This window comes from Struthio camelus, chromosome 6 (assembly GCF_040807025.1).
Source record: "Struthio camelus isolate bStrCam1 chromosome 6, bStrCam1.hap1, whole genome shotgun sequence".
NCBI classification, from domain to species: Eukaryota; Metazoa; Chordata; class Aves; order Struthioniformes; family Struthionidae; genus Struthio; species Struthio camelus.
In genome coordinates this window covers 34,993,100-35,015,455 of record NC_090947.1, presented here as the reverse complement: position 1 = coordinate 35,015,455, position 22,356 = coordinate 34,993,100, and the positions used below count along the sequence as shown (strand labels likewise).

General features: G+C 47.7%; 1 protein-coding gene across 2 annotated transcripts in view; it reads left to right on the top strand.

Annotated features, from left to right (window-relative positions):
- Nucleotides 1-22,356, top strand: part of ITGB5 (integrin subunit beta 5) — an 80,095-nt gene that overhangs the window by 42,061 nt on the left and 15,678 nt on the right. For both annotated transcript variants that reach the window (XR_011141965.1, XM_068949104.1), the window contains exons 9-10: nucleotides 2,589-2,723; nucleotides 8,511-8,940. Coding sequence is in view for 1 of the 2 variants with exons in the window: in XM_068949104.1 (XP_068805205.1) it covers nucleotides 2,589-2,723; nucleotides 8,511-8,940 (565 nt within the window). In the remaining variant the exon portion in view is untranslated. The remainder of the gene's footprint in view (nucleotides 1-2,588; nucleotides 2,724-8,510; nucleotides 8,941-22,356) is intronic.

Genomic DNA, 22,356 nt, shown 5'->3' with positions numbered 1-22,356 from the left:
TTGTATTTAAAGCTTTTGTCGGAGCCTGTGAAAACCAGTCTTGAGTGAAGTACTGTAAAATTAAAGGGACTGTGTCTTGCTCATGGCTCTTCCCTGGTTCCAGAAACCACATGAGAGCTTGTCCTAAGCAATTTTGGGAATTACTTAGTCTCTGTAGATTACAGGTAGATGAACACTTTCAGAAATGTTTGTTGGTAGATATCTGGGGAAACTGAGGCATGGAGTGGTTGTACTGATGTACCCAAAGTGGCATTTGATATCAGAGCTGACAATAAAATCAGGCTCTAACGCAGAGCCTCAGCCTAGTGTCAGCCTGGTTATGTCTTCTGTACTACTGCCAGATGTAGGAGGTTCCCAAAGATGTACCCAAGAGGTTTTGCTGATCTGTGTTTGCAGGAAGACAGGTGCAGGGCATGCTTCAACTTTCCAGAGACCAGAGACTGGACAGTCCAAGTGGTTTTCTGTATTTTGAAAACAGTACAGAATTTTTCTCAACAATTGCATATTTGGTTCTCAGTTGAATCTGGCTTTAAATTCTGTAGAAATTCTGAAGTTTTCTTTACCGTTAGTAGTGGCTGGGTGCTGCGAGAAGAACAATTGCTGTGTAATGGTGCCAAGCGGCTAATAATAATAGCATTACTAAGGCTAATAAGGAATCCTGGCATCCATATAAGAACCTAAGAACGACCCATGCAAGGTCATACTGAAGTCGAGCTAGACTAGTGTATTGTCTTCAATAGTGCCCCAAATCAGATGCTCTGGAGAACAATGTAAGAAATGTGGCCAGCAAAAAAATGTTCCTTTCCTACTATGCCTCTGCTGCTTCAAGCGACTGCTTATAATGCTGATAGATAAATATTGCAAGAATGCTTCTCCAGTCTGTTTAATAGACTCGGGCTTGATAAAGTGATAAGCCAGTGTATTTCCCTTACAGATAATTAATCTTCCTTTTAGATTACACATGGCTGATGAAGTTTGTCCAGATCAAGAAGAAGAGACAGTGCATCATTGTGACAGCTCTATGCTAATTTCTGTGTGATAAATACTAGGCAGAGCTGTGGGTGTACGTGCAGTGTGTTCAACCTTACTGGCATGTGCTGCATTCAGCCTGCACGCAGCAGACGCTCCATGTATATGGCCTGAAATACGAACCCGTGAACCTGCAGTCCAGACCCCAGGCAGGAAAGGCTTTCCTGAATTCCAGCATAAATATGGGAAATTATTTCTTTTCCTCCAGGGTTGTATAGATTTGCCTGGTTAAAACACATTCTCCGCTTCTTTCCAAAAGCATTAGCTCTTTGCTAGCATCAGTTCTCATCGTGAACAGTGGCTTTGTCAACACACTGACTGACAAGAGGTCTGAATTAGCACTTTTTCTCACTCTGGCCACTTCAGTGAGGGAAGAGACAAGGGAGAAAGGGATGGAGCAGCAAGCTAGGTTGGAAAAAAATGTGTTTATGCAACCCCCTCCCCCCCTTTTGGAAACTTTTGTCTTTTGTGGACACCACTTCCAAAATATCAATACCAGCCATTGGTAGAATTAAACAAAACCACTTCATTCTAAATTAATGTTTATAAGCAAAGTTTTCCCTTTGTTTTCTTTTGTTTTGACTTAAACTCTGGGTTTTGCAGAGTTGGAAAACTCTCTAGGTTGGAGAGATGAGAAGCAGAAGGAAGGGGGTAGAGCTTCTCAAAACCTAACTGGTGAAAATAAAAAGGTTGGGGAAAGCTGGTTTTCACCTTGGAATGTTTCACAATCCGAGTCGTTCCCCCCCCCCCCCCCCACCCCCGCCATTTCCATGGCAAACCTGATGTTTGCAGTTGAGACATCTGAAAAGGGATACTTTCTGTCCGGCATTTTCTGTTGAGAGGGAAAATGTTTTTCTGACTAGTTCTGCTGTGTCAAGAAGAAAATGGAATAGAATTACTGAACAAGTCATTCAGCCTTAGTGAAGTTCTACACCTTCGTTATGCAGCATGAAAGACATCACAGGCTGGACACCAGTAGAGAATCAGGCTTTGCATTTCTCTAACAAGACAGTTTTACATGGAAGAGGTGCGGGTATTCACGCAAGGTTCAGACATTCGATACGGAGATAAAGCAAATGCTCCATCTGCAGTCGAGAATCTTTTTTCTTCCTTGCGCGTATATATGCTTTCAGATCTGGCTGTACTGGTCACCACGACTGTCAGAGTGCATAAACTATCCATGGGTATTTCAGCCCAATTCTGTGGCTTACTATGCAACAGTAGGGACATGGTATTACTCTATACACACTCAAAAGTGTTCTCAGAAGGGAGAGCTACGTGAGGGTGATTGTTCTGCTGAGATGAACGTGTGGGTCAGGTGTTTGAATAGGCAGCTGCCCATAATTGTAGTTATGTTGGTCAGAAGTATCCTGAGCTGCTGGAATCAAAAACAAATGTCGGTTTGTGTGCACAGGTGATTTTTTTTTTTCCCCCTATAGGTGCAAAGATGTCCTAACCACCTGCAAATATCAGAGAGGAGACCTGAAACAGAATGACATACAAAAGAAATCTGCCTGCTCTTAGTAATCTAATGGGTTTCTTCTCCATTGTGTTTCTAGAGTATTCGGTCTAAAGTAGAACTTACTGTTTGGGACAGTCCTGAGGACGTTGGCTTGACCTTCACTGCCACGTGTCAAGATGGTTTGTCATATCCTGGGCTCAGGAAGTGTGGGGATCTCAAAATAGGAGATACGGTGAGTCTGGGTTTCTGTATGTCCCTCAGAGAGGCTGTAGTAAGACTCTGTGTGATCTTGGAGGAGTGACTTCCCCTGTCAGTGAAAGTTCCCTGGTGATAAAATAGAGCAGTGTTGATCTTCCTCTACTAGCCTGAAAATCGTGCTACATTAACATACCACACTGAAACAAACCCACTGAACACAACTCTACTAAAAGTGGCTCTGCATGAGATAGATCAATCCAAGGTCAGTTGTTAGCCCAGAAAGAGGGAATACGAATGTCTTGGTTTAGAGTACCATGAACCAAATGCTTTTGAGCAATTAGTAGAATGTAATAATCAAGAACGGATTTTTTCCGTAATCTCAGTAATTCACATGTGAACTTTTGTTGCCATGGTCTCTTGGTCTTTTCCTGGTCCACTAAATTGTCCAGATTTTCTTCTTATTGTTTGAGGATTTAAGTGAACAGTTTATGGTTAACTTCTGAGCTATTGCAAAAAAAAAAAAAAAAAGGGCATTCAGAAATATAGTAACTGTTCTCTCACTTAGAGTTATTAGATGGCAACACAGAATCAAACATAGTTTGCCCCTTAATGTTAACAGTATACATGACATAATCTGTCTTGTGTTTTTTATTAAAAAAAAAAAAAGGCAAGTTAAGCTTTGCTTGTTCAAATGGAATAGTGATACAGATAAACGAGTTGCTGGACCCCGCTCCAGCATTTCTTTTTTTTTTTCAGGTCATTTAGGGAGATGCTGCAGTATGATCTACTATGGGAAAGGGTAAAAAGAATGGAAATTCTGGGTCAAATTTATGGCTGGCACCGGAGGGTTGGTTAGTGGGTGCTTCTCTAGGTGGCAGCAGGTTCTGCAGCTCAGCGTCTCCTGGGGGGAGGATTGCCCTTTCCCACTAGGAAGGACCCGACTCGGTCCCTGTCTAGTCTTACCTTAATCTAAAGAGAAAAGCAGCCCCTCACAGATAAATTGTCATGATTTAGTTGCTTTGAACTGGGTGTGAGTCTGTCTTGCCAGCAAAACAGGAGGGTGCGTTTCAGATGGTCACATTGTCCTCTGGTGTAAATCAGCACCGAGCACCGACCCACTGAGGTCGGCAGAGCCTGGCCAGTTGAGGCTAGCTGGGAGTCCCGGCCCCTGTCTCCAGGACTCTTGCTATTTGCAAGAACGTGCACGTGAGTTCATTGGCAGCGTGACTTCCTTGTTTTAAAAAAATGGATTCTTCCTGAGTTTAAAAACAGAGTCTATGGTCTAAGCACTTAAGTGTATAAAAATAAGTTTGAAAGAGGAAACAAACAGGAGCTGAATTCTTACCTCTCTGCATAAGGACTCTCACAATATGAAGCGTTAAAAACGGAGGTGGCGTTTTTAGCTGACTTTATTGGCTTGGTTGGTAAAATCAATTCCTGAAGCTTTGCCACGGTAGTCATGTGCCCTCCTTGTTTCCACAGCAAAGCCAGAGCCCCCAAGGTATCAGAATTAATCTGTTTGTTGACCTTGGGCTCTCAGGTTTGGCATAAGCGCAAAGGTCGCTCCAGCTGCTGTAGCTTGTGCTGTAGAAGGGGTTTGACACTGGCTACGTGTGTGCCCGTAGCAGCGCTCCGCTCGGAGGCCGGCTGGGTGAGGAGCACAGGCCCCAGGGACAGAGGGAAGAAGCAGGGTCCCGCAGGGTGGGCTCGACTTCTTGGCTGTGTAGAAGGATCCTGCATGTTGTCAGAGTTTCAGAAACTTGATCTTCTTTGTGGAGTGATGAAGTAGGGTGGAGAGCGGTCCGCATTCATCAGGGAGAGTTGGAAAGGTCTACTCTTTTCATCCTGACGCCCTCCAAACACCTCATTGGGCCTTTTTTCCCCGTGTTCTTTTGCTGCTGCTTCTCTCACCTCCTGTGTTCGTTCCTGGCTTTCCTGGCTGTGCTTTCTCTCCTGCTGCCTCTGTCCCACAGACTTCTCCTGTCTCCGTTTCTCTCCTGGCTCCTCACCACCGCTGCTTCTATACAGCCCAGTCCTTGAAGCACTCTGCTGCCTGCAGGATCACTCCCACACTCCCGACAGCCTCCTTGCATCACGCATCAGGTCTGTTCTGTGTTGCTAGTAGAGGAAACACAGTATATCAAAGAAATCCTTTGCCCCATATACTGGGAGAGGTGGTTACGTGCTGTAGTTTCTTCACGATTAAGTGTAGACATCCCTCCTGCAAGATGTTGACTAATAGAGGGGCTAGGTTAAGTAATTTTGTCATTAATTCTATAAAGAGGTAGTGGCACCTGCTTTCTGGATGAATTGGGGTATCTTTAGGACAGGTAGTTGATGCCGCTGCATGCTTTAGGATGCAGACAGTGTGCTCGGACTAGGTACCTATCACGTTTTAGGTGTCTGCAGACGACTGGCAGACATGACACAGGATCACAGGCATCCTGGTCCTCTGGAGCAGTAGCAGGAGGCCTCCCGCTCCAGTCAGCTGCTCACGGCTCACCGATTCCACAAGGATCAAGATTTGACTCCTGGGAACTGTTAAGAAAGTGTCCCCAAAGAGGATAACACTGGCTCCAGATCCTAATCTGCCATGGTTTAGTCCTAGAGGTGTGGGTGGCAATGCATGAAAGGGAGCAGGATTGCACTGATCCCCTTAGCTTGCTTTCTGATCTCATTATCCTTGGTAATTTGAGGGTAATTTTTGTCTAATTGCTTCAGGTCTCAGAAACTGAAGGGAATCAGGGGAGCTGTGATGTCAGCGCAGCTTCTGCTGGGCGGAGGTGGCCGCTGAGCTGCCATCTGCACGCTGCCTTTTGGCACGCAGAAGCAGAGCAGGCTGCGAGGGAGCTCAAGGTGACCCCCAAGTGTCTTCAAATAAAAATCACTTCATCTTGACGCTTAAGAGAGGGGCTTATTTAGAGGTCTGGAATAAGGCTAATCTTCTTTCCTGTAACAAAACGGTTTGCACTCATGGTCTTAGAGCGTTTTCTGCCTACCTGTTTGCAGAGGATGTAGAGGTGCGCTTGGTGTTTATCTGTGACAGTTCTGTTTTCAGCAACACAAGGCCGCTTTAGCCAGCCTGGGGAGCCACACCAAAAAGCAAGGTTAAATGAGGGGCCAGGCGAATGGCTGTCAGATGTTTTTGATTTTCCCAGGGAGAAAATCGCTAGCACTGAGTAGCAGCATCAGAAAAGGGATAGGGGAGAGATGTATAAGCAAAACCAGAGGATGCGCTAAGCAAAATCCTTGTGAAGCCCATCTTAACAAAAGTGCCCATCAGAGTATCAAAAATGGAGTGTGGAAAGTTTAAGACTGTATGAATAATGCACATTTCCATATGCAGATCAGGTTTCCCATGAAACCTTCGGATTTCTTGATCTTTTAGGCACAGGAAGTCATTATGTTCCATTCATTTGACCTGTGATTGTGCTTGGTTTCAACAAAAATTTTTGTTCTTGATGCCATGAAATCCTGACTACTTGCTAGATATTTGCCCCGATTCTCTCATTAGAATAGACAGGGTGCTCCAGTTCCTGCAGCTCCTTCCCGCTTCAGAAACCAGTGATCCGTGATGGAGAAAATTGCTGCTAATGGCTGGTGACTGTAAGAAGTTGTAAAACTTCTCTGGAATGCTTGTGGTGTCTTTTAAAATAAACCATCCACAAAAGAATAAACATCTTGGTTAGCGGTTGAGGATTTTTGCGCTGTGGGAGATCAACAGGTGAAATTTGTTAGCATCAGTTTTGATTTTAAAAAGCTTCGTTGCAAGTAACATTGCAGCATGTTGTTCAAACATCTTAACGGGAAGCCGAGGCATTTTATAATTAGTACAGGGTACACAGCCTCCAGTAAAACACAAAGTGAAGCAACACAGCTCTGTGTCTTCTTCGGCTGATTTTGGACAGAGATCAAGTCATAGAAGCCTACAGTTTCAGGTCTGGAGCTCCATCCCTGCATCCGTTTCTATTGGAAAAGAGAGGAAATTAGGATTTTTCAGAAAAGTGTCAACCAAACATTCTCTGTGGGAATTTTTAGTTTGCTGGGGGAGGAACGGAAGACTAAAGTAAAGGGTGTAGGTTAGTGAATCTCACATATGGATGCAGTAAATGAGCTGGGATTTGGGCATGAAGGAAGCCACAGGCGAGGGTGCCAGTGGCGAGGCATATGGGGGAAGGAGAAAAGGGACACAGACCACTGTGAGTCCTCTGAAAGCTGGAAGAGGGACTGGCCATTGAAGGACACCTGTCAGCGAGGGGGGAGCCGGTCCAGGAGAAGGCACAGTTTTGGAAGCCAGTGCAAGCCAGTTTTACAAAGGCCATGGTTGACAGGTGACAGACTAAGGCTTTTTGCTGCAGGTGTTTGCTGAAAAGACTTAACCAGGAGGAGTTTTGGTGTGAGGTTCCTAAGGAGGGTTAAAGAAGTTAAGAATGACTTTTTAGGCAATAGCTGGAAATGACAAACTCATGAAGCTTTGAGAGCAAAGAAGGAGCAGTGGAGCTGACAGAAGGGACTAAAACATGCTTATACTTGGAGAAGAGGTGAGAAATGAGAGGAGGAAGCGAGAGGCTAAGGGGCAGGATAAAAGTGACCCCAAGGAAATCAGAGTGGGACAGGATGGCGTCTCCAGGGTAAGCAGAAAAGAGGTGGAAAAGAAGGAAGAGAAAGTTGCAGGAGGGAAAGGCAGAAGAGGAAGTAAAGCCAACAGAAAAGAGAAGTGTCAGCATTTTATCAATACCCCCTCAAAAGGAACTGGAAAGGTCCAGTAGGCAGTTTGCAGGGAGGAATTGAAGGGGAGGTCAGAGGTGTCCAGGGGACAAAAGAGCCTCTTTGGTGGATAATGCAGAGCCCATCTGATCTAGCGAAAACCTTCCCCTCAGACTGAAGTGGACTCTTGTGACTACACTTACTTAACAGAAAGCAAAAAACCCAGATGGCTGGCTGTTCTTCCTTAACATTTTCCTGTTTATGGCTTTTTTTTTTCTTTTTTTTTTTCCCTCCCTCCCCTCTGTATCTGTTATGTAGTTTGCTGAGATGAAACATCTGGCTTGTTCCTGTGCTCTTTCCATTTGGGTCATGTGGTGTTCTGGTTTCTGTTGTTAAACTATAAGGGGACAGGAACGGATTTAAGGATGCCTAAACCTCATGCGATGGGTAGTTTTCAGTATATTGAACTGCAGATATCTTTGTTAGGCCCCAAATTGTTTTGGGTATTTTTTCCACACCTGGGAATGAAACTTGGCATACTCAGGGTGGCACTGCTCAGCAAAGTCACTGCATGGTTTTTCATCAGTACATTTGCCATTTCCTCCTTCTTTCACTTACCAGCCTTGCTCATTTGCTGCTGCTGAGCCCATGGCCCCACTGAGGACTAGCTCTGTAGGCCCTCGGTTGCCCATGTGCTGTCTCGTGTGAGGGCAGTGGCCCTGAGAGGCGAGGTCAGCCTTGCCTGATGAGATGCTCTAGTGCAGGTGAACAGCCTAGAAGAACCTCTGCTGGGCTTTCAGGTGGTATTTTCTGGGATGGAGAGAAAGGTTTGAACTTCAAACCCCCAAAGCTCCTGTGGGCTTTCATCTCTTATGCATGATTGTGTCATGGCAGCGGCTGAGACAATAACCGTAAACCATCAGGATTCACCAGCCATCCGCTGGAGGAAAAGCAAGGAGGTGTGTTGCCGCTGCAGATAAGTGGCAGAGCTCAGGACAGTCAGGTGCATCCTCCTCTCGATGGCCTTCTCTGCAAGGCTCTGCTGTTCCTTGAACCCCAGCGAGGCAACCTGAGTGACGTGTTCGTTTCTCTTTGCCTCAACTTTCCTCCTCAGGTTTCCTTTGAGGTGTCAGTGGAAGCCCGAAGCTGTCCTGCCGAGGACACCTCCCACATGTTCACTATCAAGCCTGCTGGGTTTCGGGACACACTGGAGGTCGTAGTGACTTACAACTGCATTTGTGGGTGCACTGGCCGCGCCGAGCAGGAGAGCAGCAAGTGCAGCGGAAACGGGACCTACGCCTGCGGGCTGTGCGAGTGCGATCCGGGCTACCTGGGCGCCAAGTGCGAATGCGAGGAGGGTGCCAACGGGAACATGTACCACAACATGTGCCGGGAGGCGGAAGGCAAACCCATCTGCAGCGGGAGAGGGGAGTGCAGCTGCAACCAGTGCGTCTGCTACGAGAGCGAGTTCGGAAACATCTATGGGTCCTTCTGCGAGTGCGATGACTTCTCGTGTGCCCGGTACAAGGGTGTCCTCTGCTCAGGTAGGCAGCCTTTGCCCCTTTCCGCGCTTCTCTTTGCTCATACTGAGAAACCGCCTCAAGTTTGCGAAACCCTTTGCTGGCGTGGGTGGGGAGCACTCGTGGCCCTGGTATGTGCCCTTTGTGAGGTGCAACGAGGGGCTGCTTTCAAGGGGCAGCCCTTTTTTTTGTTCCCCTCTTTTTTTTTCCTCCTGGGAGAAAGAAGAGAGGGAGGTTTTAAGAGGAACTAATAAGCAAAAAGTGTTTTATCCCTATCAGAACTGGGTTTCCAACAACAGGATAAAAGGATCTGTCCTTCCAAGCTTGTCTGTTGCCCAAGATGCAAGGAGATGAGCAGAATGAGAAGTCTTAACTCTGGTGTGATTATTTTGAACTCAGTATGGATAACCATGCTCGTTTCTTCTGTGCTGAAGTCTATCCTTAAGAAAGAGGAAGCCACCACAAGCTTGAATTTGCTGAAGCTTTTTGGTGACTTGTTTGGTTGGATTTGTTCTACGTGTACCATCCATCCCTGCGTAGATAGAAACAATCTTTATTAGGTTAAGTGCTTGAAGTAATCCACTGGTACAACGCAAGTGAAAGGAAAGGGGGTGTTCATCTGTCGCTTAGTAGAGAAAATTTGTGCTGAAGCGTCCTGAAGATCTCTCATATATAGATTTTTCTTCCCACTGGTAGAGATGTTGCTGGTCAGTTTTGCTTAGGCTAAGGTAAAGAATATTTAGTCATGTTTACTAATACAGCTTTACTTCCTCGACAGTCTGAGGTCACATCATTTACCTTGCACGTATGGCCTGGATTAGCCCTTGGGCATAATTCCTTCAGTTGGAGCTGGGGAAAATGTTATTCTTTAAAATTTGCCTGTTTTCAAGCAAATGAAATACTTCATAAACTGAAAATCTCGGATGAAATTTCCAAGATCCCGTACAGTTTTTGTGGAAGCTCTCTTGCTGTTAGGATAAGCTTGGAAAATAGCTATTTTTCACTTGTTCTCTGGGGAAGTGGAGGTTTTTTTTCCCCTATTCATTTTGTTCTGCAGTTTTTGGAGTTGGGTGATAAGTGGTGGGCCAAGTTTTGGTTGTAAATTTCTGGCTGTTTGAGACTATTAGTCGAGTAGAAGACCTTTTTGCTCATTTTCCTCAAGAGTGGCTAGTAGTGTTTTTGTGCTGTCTGCGAGTGAGGCAGGCATCCCCACACAAACTTTTGGCAGCAATTGGAAACAGAGTCCTGGGGCTCCCCGCTGCAAAGCAGTGAGAAGGCCATATATCAGCTCCCGCGATGGCTCTCCAAGACCTGGAGGACTAGTAGCTGTCTCTAAAGATGCAGGAACGGAAAGAGGGGTTCGTAAGCAGGAAAAAAGCTATTTTAAGGTACCTGGGGGGAAAATAAAGCCAGCTGTGGATGTAATTGAGAGCGGTATTGCCTGGGAATTCTCTATCCGACTATATTGTTTTCATAGCATCATTCCACCAAACAGTTGTGTTGGCTCCTTTTGTTAGCAAACCAGGCAGTGATGCTAAACAGAGGTTGGAAGCTACTGGTGTGGCGGTTGGTACCACAAGAGAAGGACGCAGCTTTCACTCGAGTTTCCCATCAAAAGAGCCAGATTTCTGCCGATCCACAGGAAAATAAGTTTTGTAGCTGCTGTTGTACCTGCTTGCTTCTTTCCCTGTGGAGGACTTCTGATTGTGGGAAGACTAGAATAGCTAGTTTGGGATTGGACAGAGTTTTAAAGTCATTTAAAAGTCCTTTTTGTAGCCTGCAAGAGTAGGCTGAGCCCCGTCTTTTCTTCAGGGTAGGATGAAGTCTGGCAGGTCTGCATGGGGTGGTGTTATTCTCACTCTGCTTCCTGATATTTCTTTTGTTGTTGTTGTTGTTTTTTAAACTCCAGCAAGTTCAATGCTAAATCTGAGCTGTAGCAAGCACTGTGCCAGTGACGTAACATTTTAAGCCCGTTTTGTTCAGTCTGCAAGGCTTTGGTGCTTCTCCAGCCCACAGAGTGCGTCTGAGGGCCTGATTTTTGTGAGCGGGGCTATGTCATGCTGCACGCAAAGAGGTCCAAGCACGGAGGGCCCTGCACTGCCACAACAAACGGCAATCTCTTATACAAGCCCTTCTGTTTTCTTCCGGTAAAAGTATGTTCTCTCCTCCCTACAAAACGGTGCCTTGTCAAAGAAGACTGTGCATTTAACTAGGCCCTGGGTTTCTCAGTCTACCAGCATGTATAGATACTTCAGAGGCAGTGGAGTTTGAATCGCATGTTGTGTTCAGGAGCTCCTCTGGGGCCATTGCATGGGGTAGCTTTTCCATTTGCTACTTTTGTTCATGCAACGGGAAGAAAGGACTTCCCATATGCCCCTTCTGTGATCCTCTTTGCGCAACTTCTGTCTCTGAAATGCTCTGTCTTCCTGACACACACCCAAGCGAGTGCAGCTCTTGTAGACTCAATCCCATGGTGAGGAGAGACTCAGCTAGGTTTTGCCAAATGCAGAACTGAAAGAGCAGCTGGGAAGGAACCGTTATTTTGCTGGCAGACCGCTTTTCTCTCGTTCTGGAATTGCTTGGTGTAGGTCAGTAAGAGGAAACTCGTCAGGGTTGTCAAGGATTTTATTTATGCTCTGCGAATCTAGAAGATGCTTCAGGCCTCTCAGTGAATTCCCAGTGACCACATTTCAAACAACATTTTCAGCCCCAAAGAACCCAGCCTGAATTTAAGCACACTGGGTATGTGTCCCCTCTTAAGTGCCTTTACATCTGCCCGCGCAGCTGAACAAGACAACACTATGAACCATTTAGTGCACATCCCGGACAGAGCAGATGAGAGAGTAACCAGTCCAAACTGACCAGAGCTGTAGGGAGCGATGGAGGGAAGAAAACCTTATTCTCCAAGCTGAGAAGTGGAAAGCCACACACGCACGCAAATGACTTTTCACGTACGTGGTCAAGCCTTTTGCATGCCTCATCTCAGAGGCACTTTGAGCCCCTCGTTCCAAAGAACCATCCTTGGCGTTTCTTCCTTGGAGCCGGAACGAAGCTTGTCCCCGTTGAGTCACTAGCACAACATAGAGCTCGGAGGCAAGTTGTTCTCAGACATTACATATTCCCAAGTTCTTGCCAATGGCTGCAGCTTCTTTGATTTATTGCAACTGTAAATCCAGACCTGCTTTGCTAAACTTGACTGGTTTTGTTTGTTTGTTTTTCTTTCCTCCTGAGGCTCCAGCTTAAAGGCAGTTGGTTGGGTTGTAGTTCCCTCATCAGCCGTCTCAGACAGGAGCATGAATGCTGGCTTGGGACACTAGAGGAACAAATCCTGCTTTTCCCAGGGCTAGGATACAGTGCTATTGGCAAGCTTCAAATCACCGAAGCGAGCAGCTGATGCTCTGGTTTACAAAAACATTTGTTGCCTCAGAATAAATCTATTATATAGATCAGAATAAATGCCTCAGAATAAATCTATTTTATATAGTCTTAGACTCTGAGGCACTTTGATGGGTTGAGTGCGCCTCTGCTTCTCAGTGCTAATGCTGTTAATATGATAACTCCCAATAAAGCAAACAGCCAAAATCACAGAGGGTTTTTGTAGTCTGAAATAAACTTTGAACTTCTTGTCTGTTGGTACTCAGTCCTTTGGCCAGCAAGGAAGTTTTCATTCCCAGCTTCGTTTCTAAATACTGGCACCTCATTTTGTCAGTGTTTCAGAGAAGAGATGACTGCAGGCGTTGCTGCCTAAGGTTTTTTTGTCTTTCGTGGCCCACACGAAGTAGAGAAGCAGATTTTAAGTGGGAGCTTAGAGGCAAGAATTTTATTATTCCGGGTCAGAAGTGGACCCAGAGAATTTCAGCTCTCTTGTAGGGATGGCTGTAGGCCTGCATCCGTTATTTGCTTTGTTAATGTGAGATTTAATGTGCATTCTGCATCTGTGAGAAAGGGATGGGAAAAAAAGTCATTTATAATACCTTGTAAATGTTGATTAAAGCGGCATCCAGCTACTAATAAATCAGCGGCGTTTGTTTTTTTGCTCCCTAAATCCAGTAATAGCTCCAGAATAGCTATTTCAACCCATAGTTCAATGTCTTTTGGAAGGGACATACAGAACAGCTTGCTTAAGTGCTCTGTCCCCTAGCCGCTCCAAAAGAGACAGGTTTGTGCCTATTTTTCCTTTGAGGAATGAATGGGTAATACATTGCAATATGCGTTTTGGCAAAACAGGAAGTCACTTTCCAAACTCTTGAATGCTTTACTCAGAGTTTTTCTCCAGAAAGAGCATCGGATTGCCCGCATGGATTCAGACTGGCTGCTGTCGCTGCATGGGAAGACAGAAAAGTTTTTGAATACTGCGCATAGTTGCACTCCGTGTTGGGAGCTTCAGCACATTACTCTGGCTTTTGCTCTGTAAAATGTGAATGGCTCTTAGAGAGGGAAAAATTCCTCCTGCTTTGAGCCTGCAAGACTGATGTCATTTGCAGGTTGCTGTGTCCCAGTAACTTCTGAACCGCTTGACTGGCTTCCAGTGTATTTGACAAAGCAGGAAACATCTCAGTGCTAATTGCATTCCTAAAGGTCGCATAAAACTAGGTAGCTAGAGAGAAAGAGGCCCTGGTGAGAGCATCACACACACATTTGCCTCTAATGAAGAGAGAGGCTGATCTGCTGGAGGCCAAGCTTCATTAGTTTTTGGGGGGGAGGGGTGTTTTTTTGCTGTGGGTTTTTTTTTTTTTTTTGGAAGTGCGGCATCTTCTGTGTTTTGGTCGGTCTAGTGAAGCTTCTGTTAATCATCGTTGCTGTTAGCCTGGCTGCGCATGTGGGTATAATTTGTGAGTTCTTCAGCCCAGGACTGTTTCTTTGTTTTGACTGCAAAGCAAGATTGCAACCTCTGAGCGCTATCATGGTGTACATAAAGAACAAGTACCATGTTCTGAACTGTTTCCTCTCCTTTAAAAATCTTATCCTGACAGTCTGTGCTTAATGAGCAACAAAGCAGATGATTGCTGATTTCAGTGCAGCTTGGTGGGATCAGGTCTTTTGTAGTTTCTCTTGCCCTTTTTTTTTAATCGGACAACAAATCAGATTTATAAACACTTTGCAAATTAAACTCTTCAACTTCTCTCTGGTTAAGGTAACTAAAGATTGTAGCTGGCTGGCTAAAGCAGAGAGGAATCATGATACATGGGAGTCCTGCCTTGCTTGTCTGTACGGTATTTCCTGTGATACAAAAAACTAGCGTCAACAATAAAGTGTCAGATGTTAAAATTTGCAGATAAGTGCAAGTGCCAAAATCACTTGTGAAATGAGATTTAGGAATTCACAGCTTATTGGAAATCCATGGCTTATGTCACAGAGGCTCTGTACGCTTAGACTAGCCAACGCGCAATGCAGCTCAAGCTGCCCTGCAGAAAGACCGCTTCACAAACTGCTGAGGATGCGCAAGTCCTTCAAAACTTGCTACTATTTCTGAGCGCTTCCCTTTTCCCCTTTTATTAAATGGGGAAGAACTGTAAGTTTTTAGCTGATACTGATGCCCAGTGACATAGATCTCTTTTTTTTTTTTTTTTTGAACTCAACCACAAATTAGGAATCTCAGTCCTGTTTTTGCAATTTGCTTTTGCAATTCCCGGTCCTAGGCAACATACAGATACCTAGTAACTGTCTTTGCAGTGGGTGTCATGGGATGATGCTTTCCAGTGCTAGTGCTGCAATTTCTGATTATGCAATAGAGTTGCAAACGTGTTATCCTAACGTTTTAAGAGGAACGCCTACATTTGATGGTACAGCTGATATCTCCACCCTGTGACTCGGAGCGAGGCCTGTTACCAGTGCACCAATTACTGTGGGCTTGGGCAATTCTTATGGGAAACGGACCTTTTTCCACACTTACTTTTGTAGTCATGATTCATCTGCCCTGTGGTAGTGCCTAGTATCAGATCAGGATGCTAGCGTGCCAGGGAAGGCTCAGATGCAAGGATAAAGGTGATCCTAGTTTAAATACTGTTTTTGTCTTAATTGTCCTCATTCCCAGCATGTAAGCCTTTCCCAGAAGCTGCTGTGTTTGATTAAGAAAGAAATTGGTGGTATTTGATCTGATGATCTCTGAGGTATGGGTGATGGGCTGCGTGTGGTTTAGGGGAGGGGAAGGGGACTTGTTTGTGTCTGCTGACTCGGATCCTTTGCAGCGGTTCCAAAGAATGATTCAGTGTAAAGCAAATTTAGCACATATCAGAAGGGAACACTGCGGCCTGTGGAAGAAAGAGGCATTCATATAGGGAACGGAGGAATGGAGCCTAAACCACATTGGCAGTGTTTTTTTTTTTTTTTTCCTGTCATGTCGAGTCTTGTTATCTTTGGTTTCTTTGGGTTTTTTTTTTTTTTTTAGTTTGTATGAAAGGATGGACTCTGGACGCTGATGAGGTTGCTGCGTAGGGAAGCTGGAAATGAACGGGAGAGGCGAAAGGACCATATAAGCCATGGAAGTTAAAAATAATTCTTTGGTTATTGCTAAGTGTTTGTGCAGGGGCTGTTGTAACAATGATTCATGCAGCTGCGGAGGGAAAAGGGCACTTGGCTGCTCTGACGCTTTCCTGTAGCTCAGCGTACGACTCTGCAGGGATAACTAGCTGGAGGAGGACAGGGGACACAACTACTAAGAGAGTCTGGGGGCTTATTTGGTGACCAAAGTCGTGTCCCAGTCCTCTCAGCTTGGGACACCACTGCGCAATCGGCTGGCACCGGTTGCTTCATTAGAGGTCACAGTCCAACTCATTAGCAGCAGATCAGGAGCTGCTGGACGCCAGACAGCAGGGGCTGCCGGGGACTGGAGGGCAGTCTGGGGCCAGCTGAACCCAATAAAATGCACTGGACTAAAGACTGTCTTTTTAGCTATTCAGGGAGACTTATAAGACTGTGCGTATCTCTCTTCCCTCTCTCTCTGCATCCTCACTACTCCGGGCAAAGAGGCAAAGAGTAGAATTTGGGGCTGCAAGCTGGATGAGGTTGGGCTAGAAAAAAAATATATATATAAAAATATATACACACGCAATATATACACACACACATACACATATGTTATGCTGTGTGGGGTGCTGGGTGCCCGTAGCTCCTCCTTATCGATCAGCAAACCTGCTTTCACACATCTTCAGACCTTCTCCCTGCAGAGCCTCTGGCTGGTCCAGAGGGATGTCACGGGCAGAATAAGTAACAAGGAGGCGGGACGGCAGTATCGTCTGTCTTTTAAGATGTGGACCCATGAAGAGGCTCAAGAGTCACTCAGGCTGCAAGTTTTCTTGGAGCTTCCTAGAAACCTTTTTTTCCTTGCTGCATTTCCCTTCTGCCTTGGCTTTTATTGCAAGCAAAAGCCCTTACCTGGAGAAGTCTGTACACCTGAGAAGCAGCAGATCAAAAAATATCCCACTGAATGAGGAAGAGGGAAAAAAATAAAACTATGACTGGTTGTGTTCCCTTCTGATCCTAGCTCATAAACGTCACCGCAGCAGCTACGGGCTGAGGCCGAAGCGCCCCTGCCTTGGTTAAGAGGGGTTTTGGAGGAGGCCCTCAGTGCCCTGCTGGGTAGGTATCGCTTCTCTGGGAGCTCAAGCTGTATATCCTGCCTCGACTAATGAAATGTTTTGGCTCCAGTGGGGATTCATAAAGACTCTGCAAAAATTTAATAAGAAACCCAAATGTGGGGCCTCCCCTGTTGTCTTCCTTTTTCTGCGTTAAAGTGTTAAGCTGGGCTTGTTGGATTTACTCTCCTCACATGGATTAACATAAAGAAGGGTAAGGTTTAGGTCAGCTCCATTTACTCCTGTCATGTGGCTTACTATAAAGAAATGTAAGGTTGAGGTCAGCCCCATTTACTTTTGTCCTGTGGTTTAGCATAAAGAAATGTAGGGTTGGGGTCAGCTGGGGCAGGCGGGTCTTGAGGATGTAATGAGGATTAATTGGAACGGCAGTAAACCGAATTCACCTTAGTGCTGCTCAGGCTAACGTCGCACAAGGATCCCTTGCAGGTCCTGCTTAGCCGTGCAGCTAATACGATTCGACTGCCTGGGCTCAACCGAGCCCCAAATCAGGAAAAGCACCGCTGCTTTTCTGCATAAAGCAGATTTTTTTTTTTCCTGATGCAAGATGTTGCTATTCCTGCGTTCCTCTTTAAAGTCCCGCAAGGCAGCGGCATTAGAGAGGGCAGCCCATCCGCCCTCGGAGGCTTCGTGCGCTCTGTCGCCCAAATGCAGCTGCTGCCGGGGCAAGAGCTGGCAGCGGTCGCTGCCCGCGCTGGCGCGCCGTTAGCACGTTTTGGGGAGGCAGAACCTCATTGCCAAAGTGGAGCTTTGGGGAAATGATTCCAGATGCGGGCAAGGAACCTGGCACCAGGACGTTGCTCCCCGCGGCGCCGTCCTTAGAGGTCAGCCCCGCTCGGGGGAAGTGGCTCGAGCCGCCTCGGCGCCGAGAGCAACGCCCTTGCACAAACCTCTCGGCTTGCCGTGGCGAATGCCTTTGAGGAACTCTTTGCTCTTCACACGGCGCGAAGCCCACGAGAAACCGCAGCGGGTCCAGCGGCCGCGTTGACCCGCTGCCAGCGAGCACGGGCAGCCGGCGTCGCTCCCTGCGCGCGTGCGCTGGAAGGACGCTCTCCACTAGCCTCCATCCCTCCATCCACCTCAGTGTCCCCGTCCCCCCACGCAAGGAGGCTGCTGCCTCCATCCTTTCTCCCCAGGGCTTTTTTGTGCATCTACGAGCCAACAAGCCGGGCTGGTATCTTATCAGCGCTGGGTGCGGTTATCTTATCAGCGCTGGGTGGTCACTGCGTTTGCTGCAGCAGCTTCTTTTCAAGGGGAGTGAAAGCCTTGGTGCTGGCCTTCCTTCGATGTTATGCCGTTCGTTTGGTTAATGCATGCGGTCCTTCGGGTTTCTTTCAGCATCAACAAATACATGCCTAGGTATCACACCGCTCGGCCTTACCGTCGCGTCACGTCACGGTGTGTCAAAATGTTACTCATCTTTGCATGGGTTTCTCGCAGGAATGGTGTTTCTGTTCTTCAGTCTGTTCAGGGCTGTTTTTATTCTTGCTACTCCTTGGGGTTTTTAGGCAGCGGGTACATCATGCCCTGCCATGCCTTGCTCACGCCAAGGTTTTGTTTTTGTTGCTCACGCTGAAACAGTAATTGATTTGGTCTTTTTTTTTTTCCCCCCCGCCCCGAGTGGATTGAGTGCTGCTTTGCCAGAGTTTCCATTCCCTGCACGAAAGGGAAATACCATCATATTTTTTTTTACCCCTTCTTTCACCCTACCGAGGCCCTCGTTGCTGTCAAGGTCTCTTGCAGCCCTCCCAGAATCTGGCAGCGAGTCCCTGGAAAAGCCTGGCCACACAGCGCGCGGCTGTCTCTGCCTCTTTTCACTGGTGTTTCTGCTTGTCCTTGAGCAGACCTTTTGCAACCATTAGCGCATGCTAATGAGGCATTAAACACCACGGCAGAATTCAAGAATAAAGAAGTGACGTCTTCACATCTTTACGGGGAGCCAGAGGTCCGGTCTGTGGGTCTCTGTTCTTAAAGTGGCACAGCGCGTGTCCCGCCGGGACACAGCTCGGTGCGGACGCACGTCCGCAGAGCCGCAGGAGCTGCTGCAGCCATCCCCTCGCAGAGCTGGTCACGTCCTACCTTCTGAGACCCGGTGGAAAGCGCCAAAAGAAAGAGAAGCCGAACTCTGAAAACAAGATGCCTCAGGTACTTGCTCCCCAAAGATGGAAGACGATCTTAAAATGTTCTCATTTAAATATTCTGGGTTTATGGCAAGCTTCCCGCTCAGTTTGGCATTTGCGTTTGTTCCTTCTGATTATAGTAATTAACAGGAAGAAACATTTGGAAATGAACGCTGTCTTTTGGGTTTAGAGGCAAACGAAGGCCTCAGACAAGCAGGTGAGAGAAATTCTGGGTCTCTTCGTTTCGTGTTAGTGTGCACTGGCAGCCCCTAAATTTTGCTTGCTTTGGTTTAAAAGTCAAACATGAGAACTGAAAGCGAAGTGCAGCATAAGCTGTGAGATTGTTTTTTTTTTCTTTTTTCTTTTCATTTCGAATGAAATTGTGACTGCTTCCAACATCTTCGGGAAGGGAAAAATCCAGTCCAGGACTCACGAACCTTTGGTGAACTTGTGCCAGATTATGTGCTTGCATCCCAACACGAAACTAGGCAAGCTCCTGCGGCACAGGATTTTGCAGAGAAAGAATGTCTCTCTGCTCTGGAGACCGCTCCTCTTAATGAGGTCCAGCTGAAAGGACATTAAGACCATACGTGCTTTGGTAGGTGGGAATTATCCTGCTTTTCATTTTAAGGACAGGCCTGAACCATAGAGTTTGGCCCTGGAGTTCAGGGATTGGGGATCCTGGGTCTTTGTTTCGGAGCCAAGTTTTATTCTGAGAACCAGTCTATTTTTTTGGCGCATGCCTGAGTGAGCTCCATCGCTGCTGGCCTGCCTGGCTGCATGCGCGCGGCGCCGGCGTCTGCTGGTGCCAGGCCTCGCCGGTTCGCGTCCGCGCCAACGCCGGACCGGGAGAAGCGACTCATCCTTCCTTCTCCCACACATCAGGGAGAGGGTTACGGCGCTCTCGTTTTTCTGCAAGCCCTTTTGCCTGTGTCGCGTCTAACCGAGTGTTCACCATACGTCCCCAGCTCCTCATGTTTCTGAGTCTTCCAGGGCCTTCATCATGGCAAGAGCTCAAGGCTAAACGGGTAGTTAGTGTAAGCAGACCTGGGCAAAGAGATAGGACCAAGAAGTAGGTAAGTGGGGGAGAAGCTCCTGGTTGTGGCCCCATGGGTGTTTGGCGGTATTTGGCAGGGTTGGCAGAGCCACGTGAAAGCCGCGTTTGGCCCAGCTGTTTTCTTTGTCAGACCTTTTGGGGCGAAGGAACAAAAAAAAAGAGGAGGGATTTGGTGCGCTGTAAGAGCGGGCCGAGTTCGTTAGGTGTCGGCAGATGAAAGTCCTTAGCGCTCCTGCGGGGCTGGAGAGTTGGCTTTTGTCAGCGTTTGGCAATAACGGTGCGAGCGCTGGAGTGGCAGGTAGCCGTGCCGTCCGCCCAGCGCTCCTTCCCCGTGGGCCCTCTGACCTCCCCTCCGCGCCGAGACGGGCGCCTCAGTAACCAGCGCCTTTTGGACTTCAGAGTTGCAACTGGGCCTGTCCCGGGGGCAGCTGCGGGCGCCGGCAGCGTGACGGGCTGCTGGTTGGATGCCTCTGCCCGTGGCCTATGTGCGTTTCCCAAAATTTCTGCCTAGCCGTCACCCTCTTGCGGCAAGTCTCGGGTGAAGGCAGGGTAGCGCCTGGCCGGAGGGGGCCGGTGCCGAGCGGGACCGCGGCGGCAGGCCCGTCTCCTCGGCCGTTTCCCCGCTCCGGTTTTGAAACGCGGAGCTGGGGAGGCGGCGGGATGGGGTGAGCGGCGGCGGGGAGCGCGGCCGCGGCTCCGGCGGGGGGCAGACCTCCTGCAAACCTGCCGCAGAGGGTTCGGCGGTGGGCGCGGAAGGGGCAGGCGTGGTGGGGGGTGAGGAGGAGGGAAGGGAGGGCACAGAGGGCTCCCCCCGCCTTCCTGTCTGCCTTACGGAAGAGGATAAATTATTAGCAGTTTCCGCAGCGCCTCCCGTGTAAGGCGCTTGGGGCTCTTCCAGGTGGTGGTGGTGGTGAAGCCACGGCGCTCAGGGTGCGCGCGTGCCCAGGGTCTGTTCGGTGCCGTTTAGGCCCACACCTAAAGAAGGGGAGCGGGGCACCCCTCCCAACGGCCTTCCCCTGGGATCAAGCGCTCGCTGTCCGGGAGGCTCTGGCAGCGGCAGCCGCCCGGTGGCACTCGGCGCATCAGTAGCCGAGTCGGCAGTAGGACCTGCAAGCTCTAATTCCCAGCTCTGCGCCTCTGTCCAAAAGGCCACGTGTAGACGGCTCGGCTGAGACACTAATGTAAGCAGAAGTCGAGAGATTTGTGGAGTGTTGAACTTGTTTAAAATAAAAAAAAAAAAAAAAGAAGAAGGCTTTATTTTAAGAAATGCAGCTTTAGATCCGCTTCAGGAAATGACTCCTAGCTGCCCATTTTGGCTTTCTGATGTATCATCAGCCCTATCTCATGATTACATTTCAGCTCCACTTCTACAGCAGGGAGACCGAAAATGAGAAAAGGCTGGCTAGTCCTGTGGCAGGAAATCCATTCTGCCCCGAGATAAGTTTCAGCTGCCTTCGTGAGACAGCACTTTCTAAAGCTGGTTTTTTTCCTGCATAGTTTTCGTGTAACCTAAAAGCTCCCAAGTGACTGAGAAACTGGGGGTGGGGGGGGGAGGTAGGTTTGGGGTTGTTTTTGAAATTGCACTGCTGCAACTTGTGGGACCCTGACACTAATGTGTGATTAGTGACGTGGCTTGGGGTACCCAAGGCTGAGTTCACAGCTCGAGCCGGGATCACCTTCAGCTTCATTAGTCTGCATCTCTGGTGTAATTTATTTTCCATGATAGAATTGGTGAACTCAACTAATATTGGAATCGAAATAAAGGTTTATTTAAAACCTCATCTGTTCTTGGCCAAACCCATATGCTTTGTGGTACAGCAATCCACTGAAATCAATGCAATGGCAAGATGCACAGATCTATGGACTCCAGTGTAATTAACGTGTATAAAAGTGGCGTTTACTTATTACTAACCCTTTAGTGTTTCGTTGTTTCGGTATTGTTTTGTGGATAAATGAATTTGGGCAAGTTCCCCTCTCGTGTAAACGGAGACAGTCTGTGGATATGTTTCAGTTTACACAGAAAACTTGGACCTTTGACGTTTGTCTTTTTTTTTGTTTATATAGTAACCTTCTTTTAACAAAGAAGTTGTCAGGCTCTTCAACTCCTCAGGAGTCGGCTGCGATGCTCCTTCCAGCCTGCCTTCCTCCTTTTCAGTGCCAGACCCGCGCGATCAGAGGAATGAATGCTAACGCCAGGCCCACTTTTTCAAATTCCCCGTGCTCTCCCTAACTCTCTGTCAGTGCCGAAGGGTCCGGCAGCGCCGGCCCGCCGTTGAGCTGAGACAAACCACGTGCTGACGGAGCTGCGCCGCGTGGCGCGTTTCTGTGCACCGCTGCAAGGCAAGCTGAAGCTCGTGGCTTGTTTGAGTCATGGAAAGAGACTAGTGGGAAACGAGATGATTTATTTGCCTGAGCAGGCACTGTTTCTAACCGTAGCCCTTTTCCAAACGGAAAGGTCTGAGTTTTCCAAGTCTTCAAAGCTTCTTCCGCTGCCCTTCTTCCTCCCACTCAAACCCCGCAGTTCCCGGAGCCTCAGAGGAGTATGTACTGCTGCGCCGCAGACCAAGGATTGGGCTCCAGTGTAGACATCGGCTACACTGAAAAATGGGCCAGTGAGATACCAAAACAGTGCTTGAGCAGTGCCCCACATCGGTAGGTTTTGAGTGCTCTC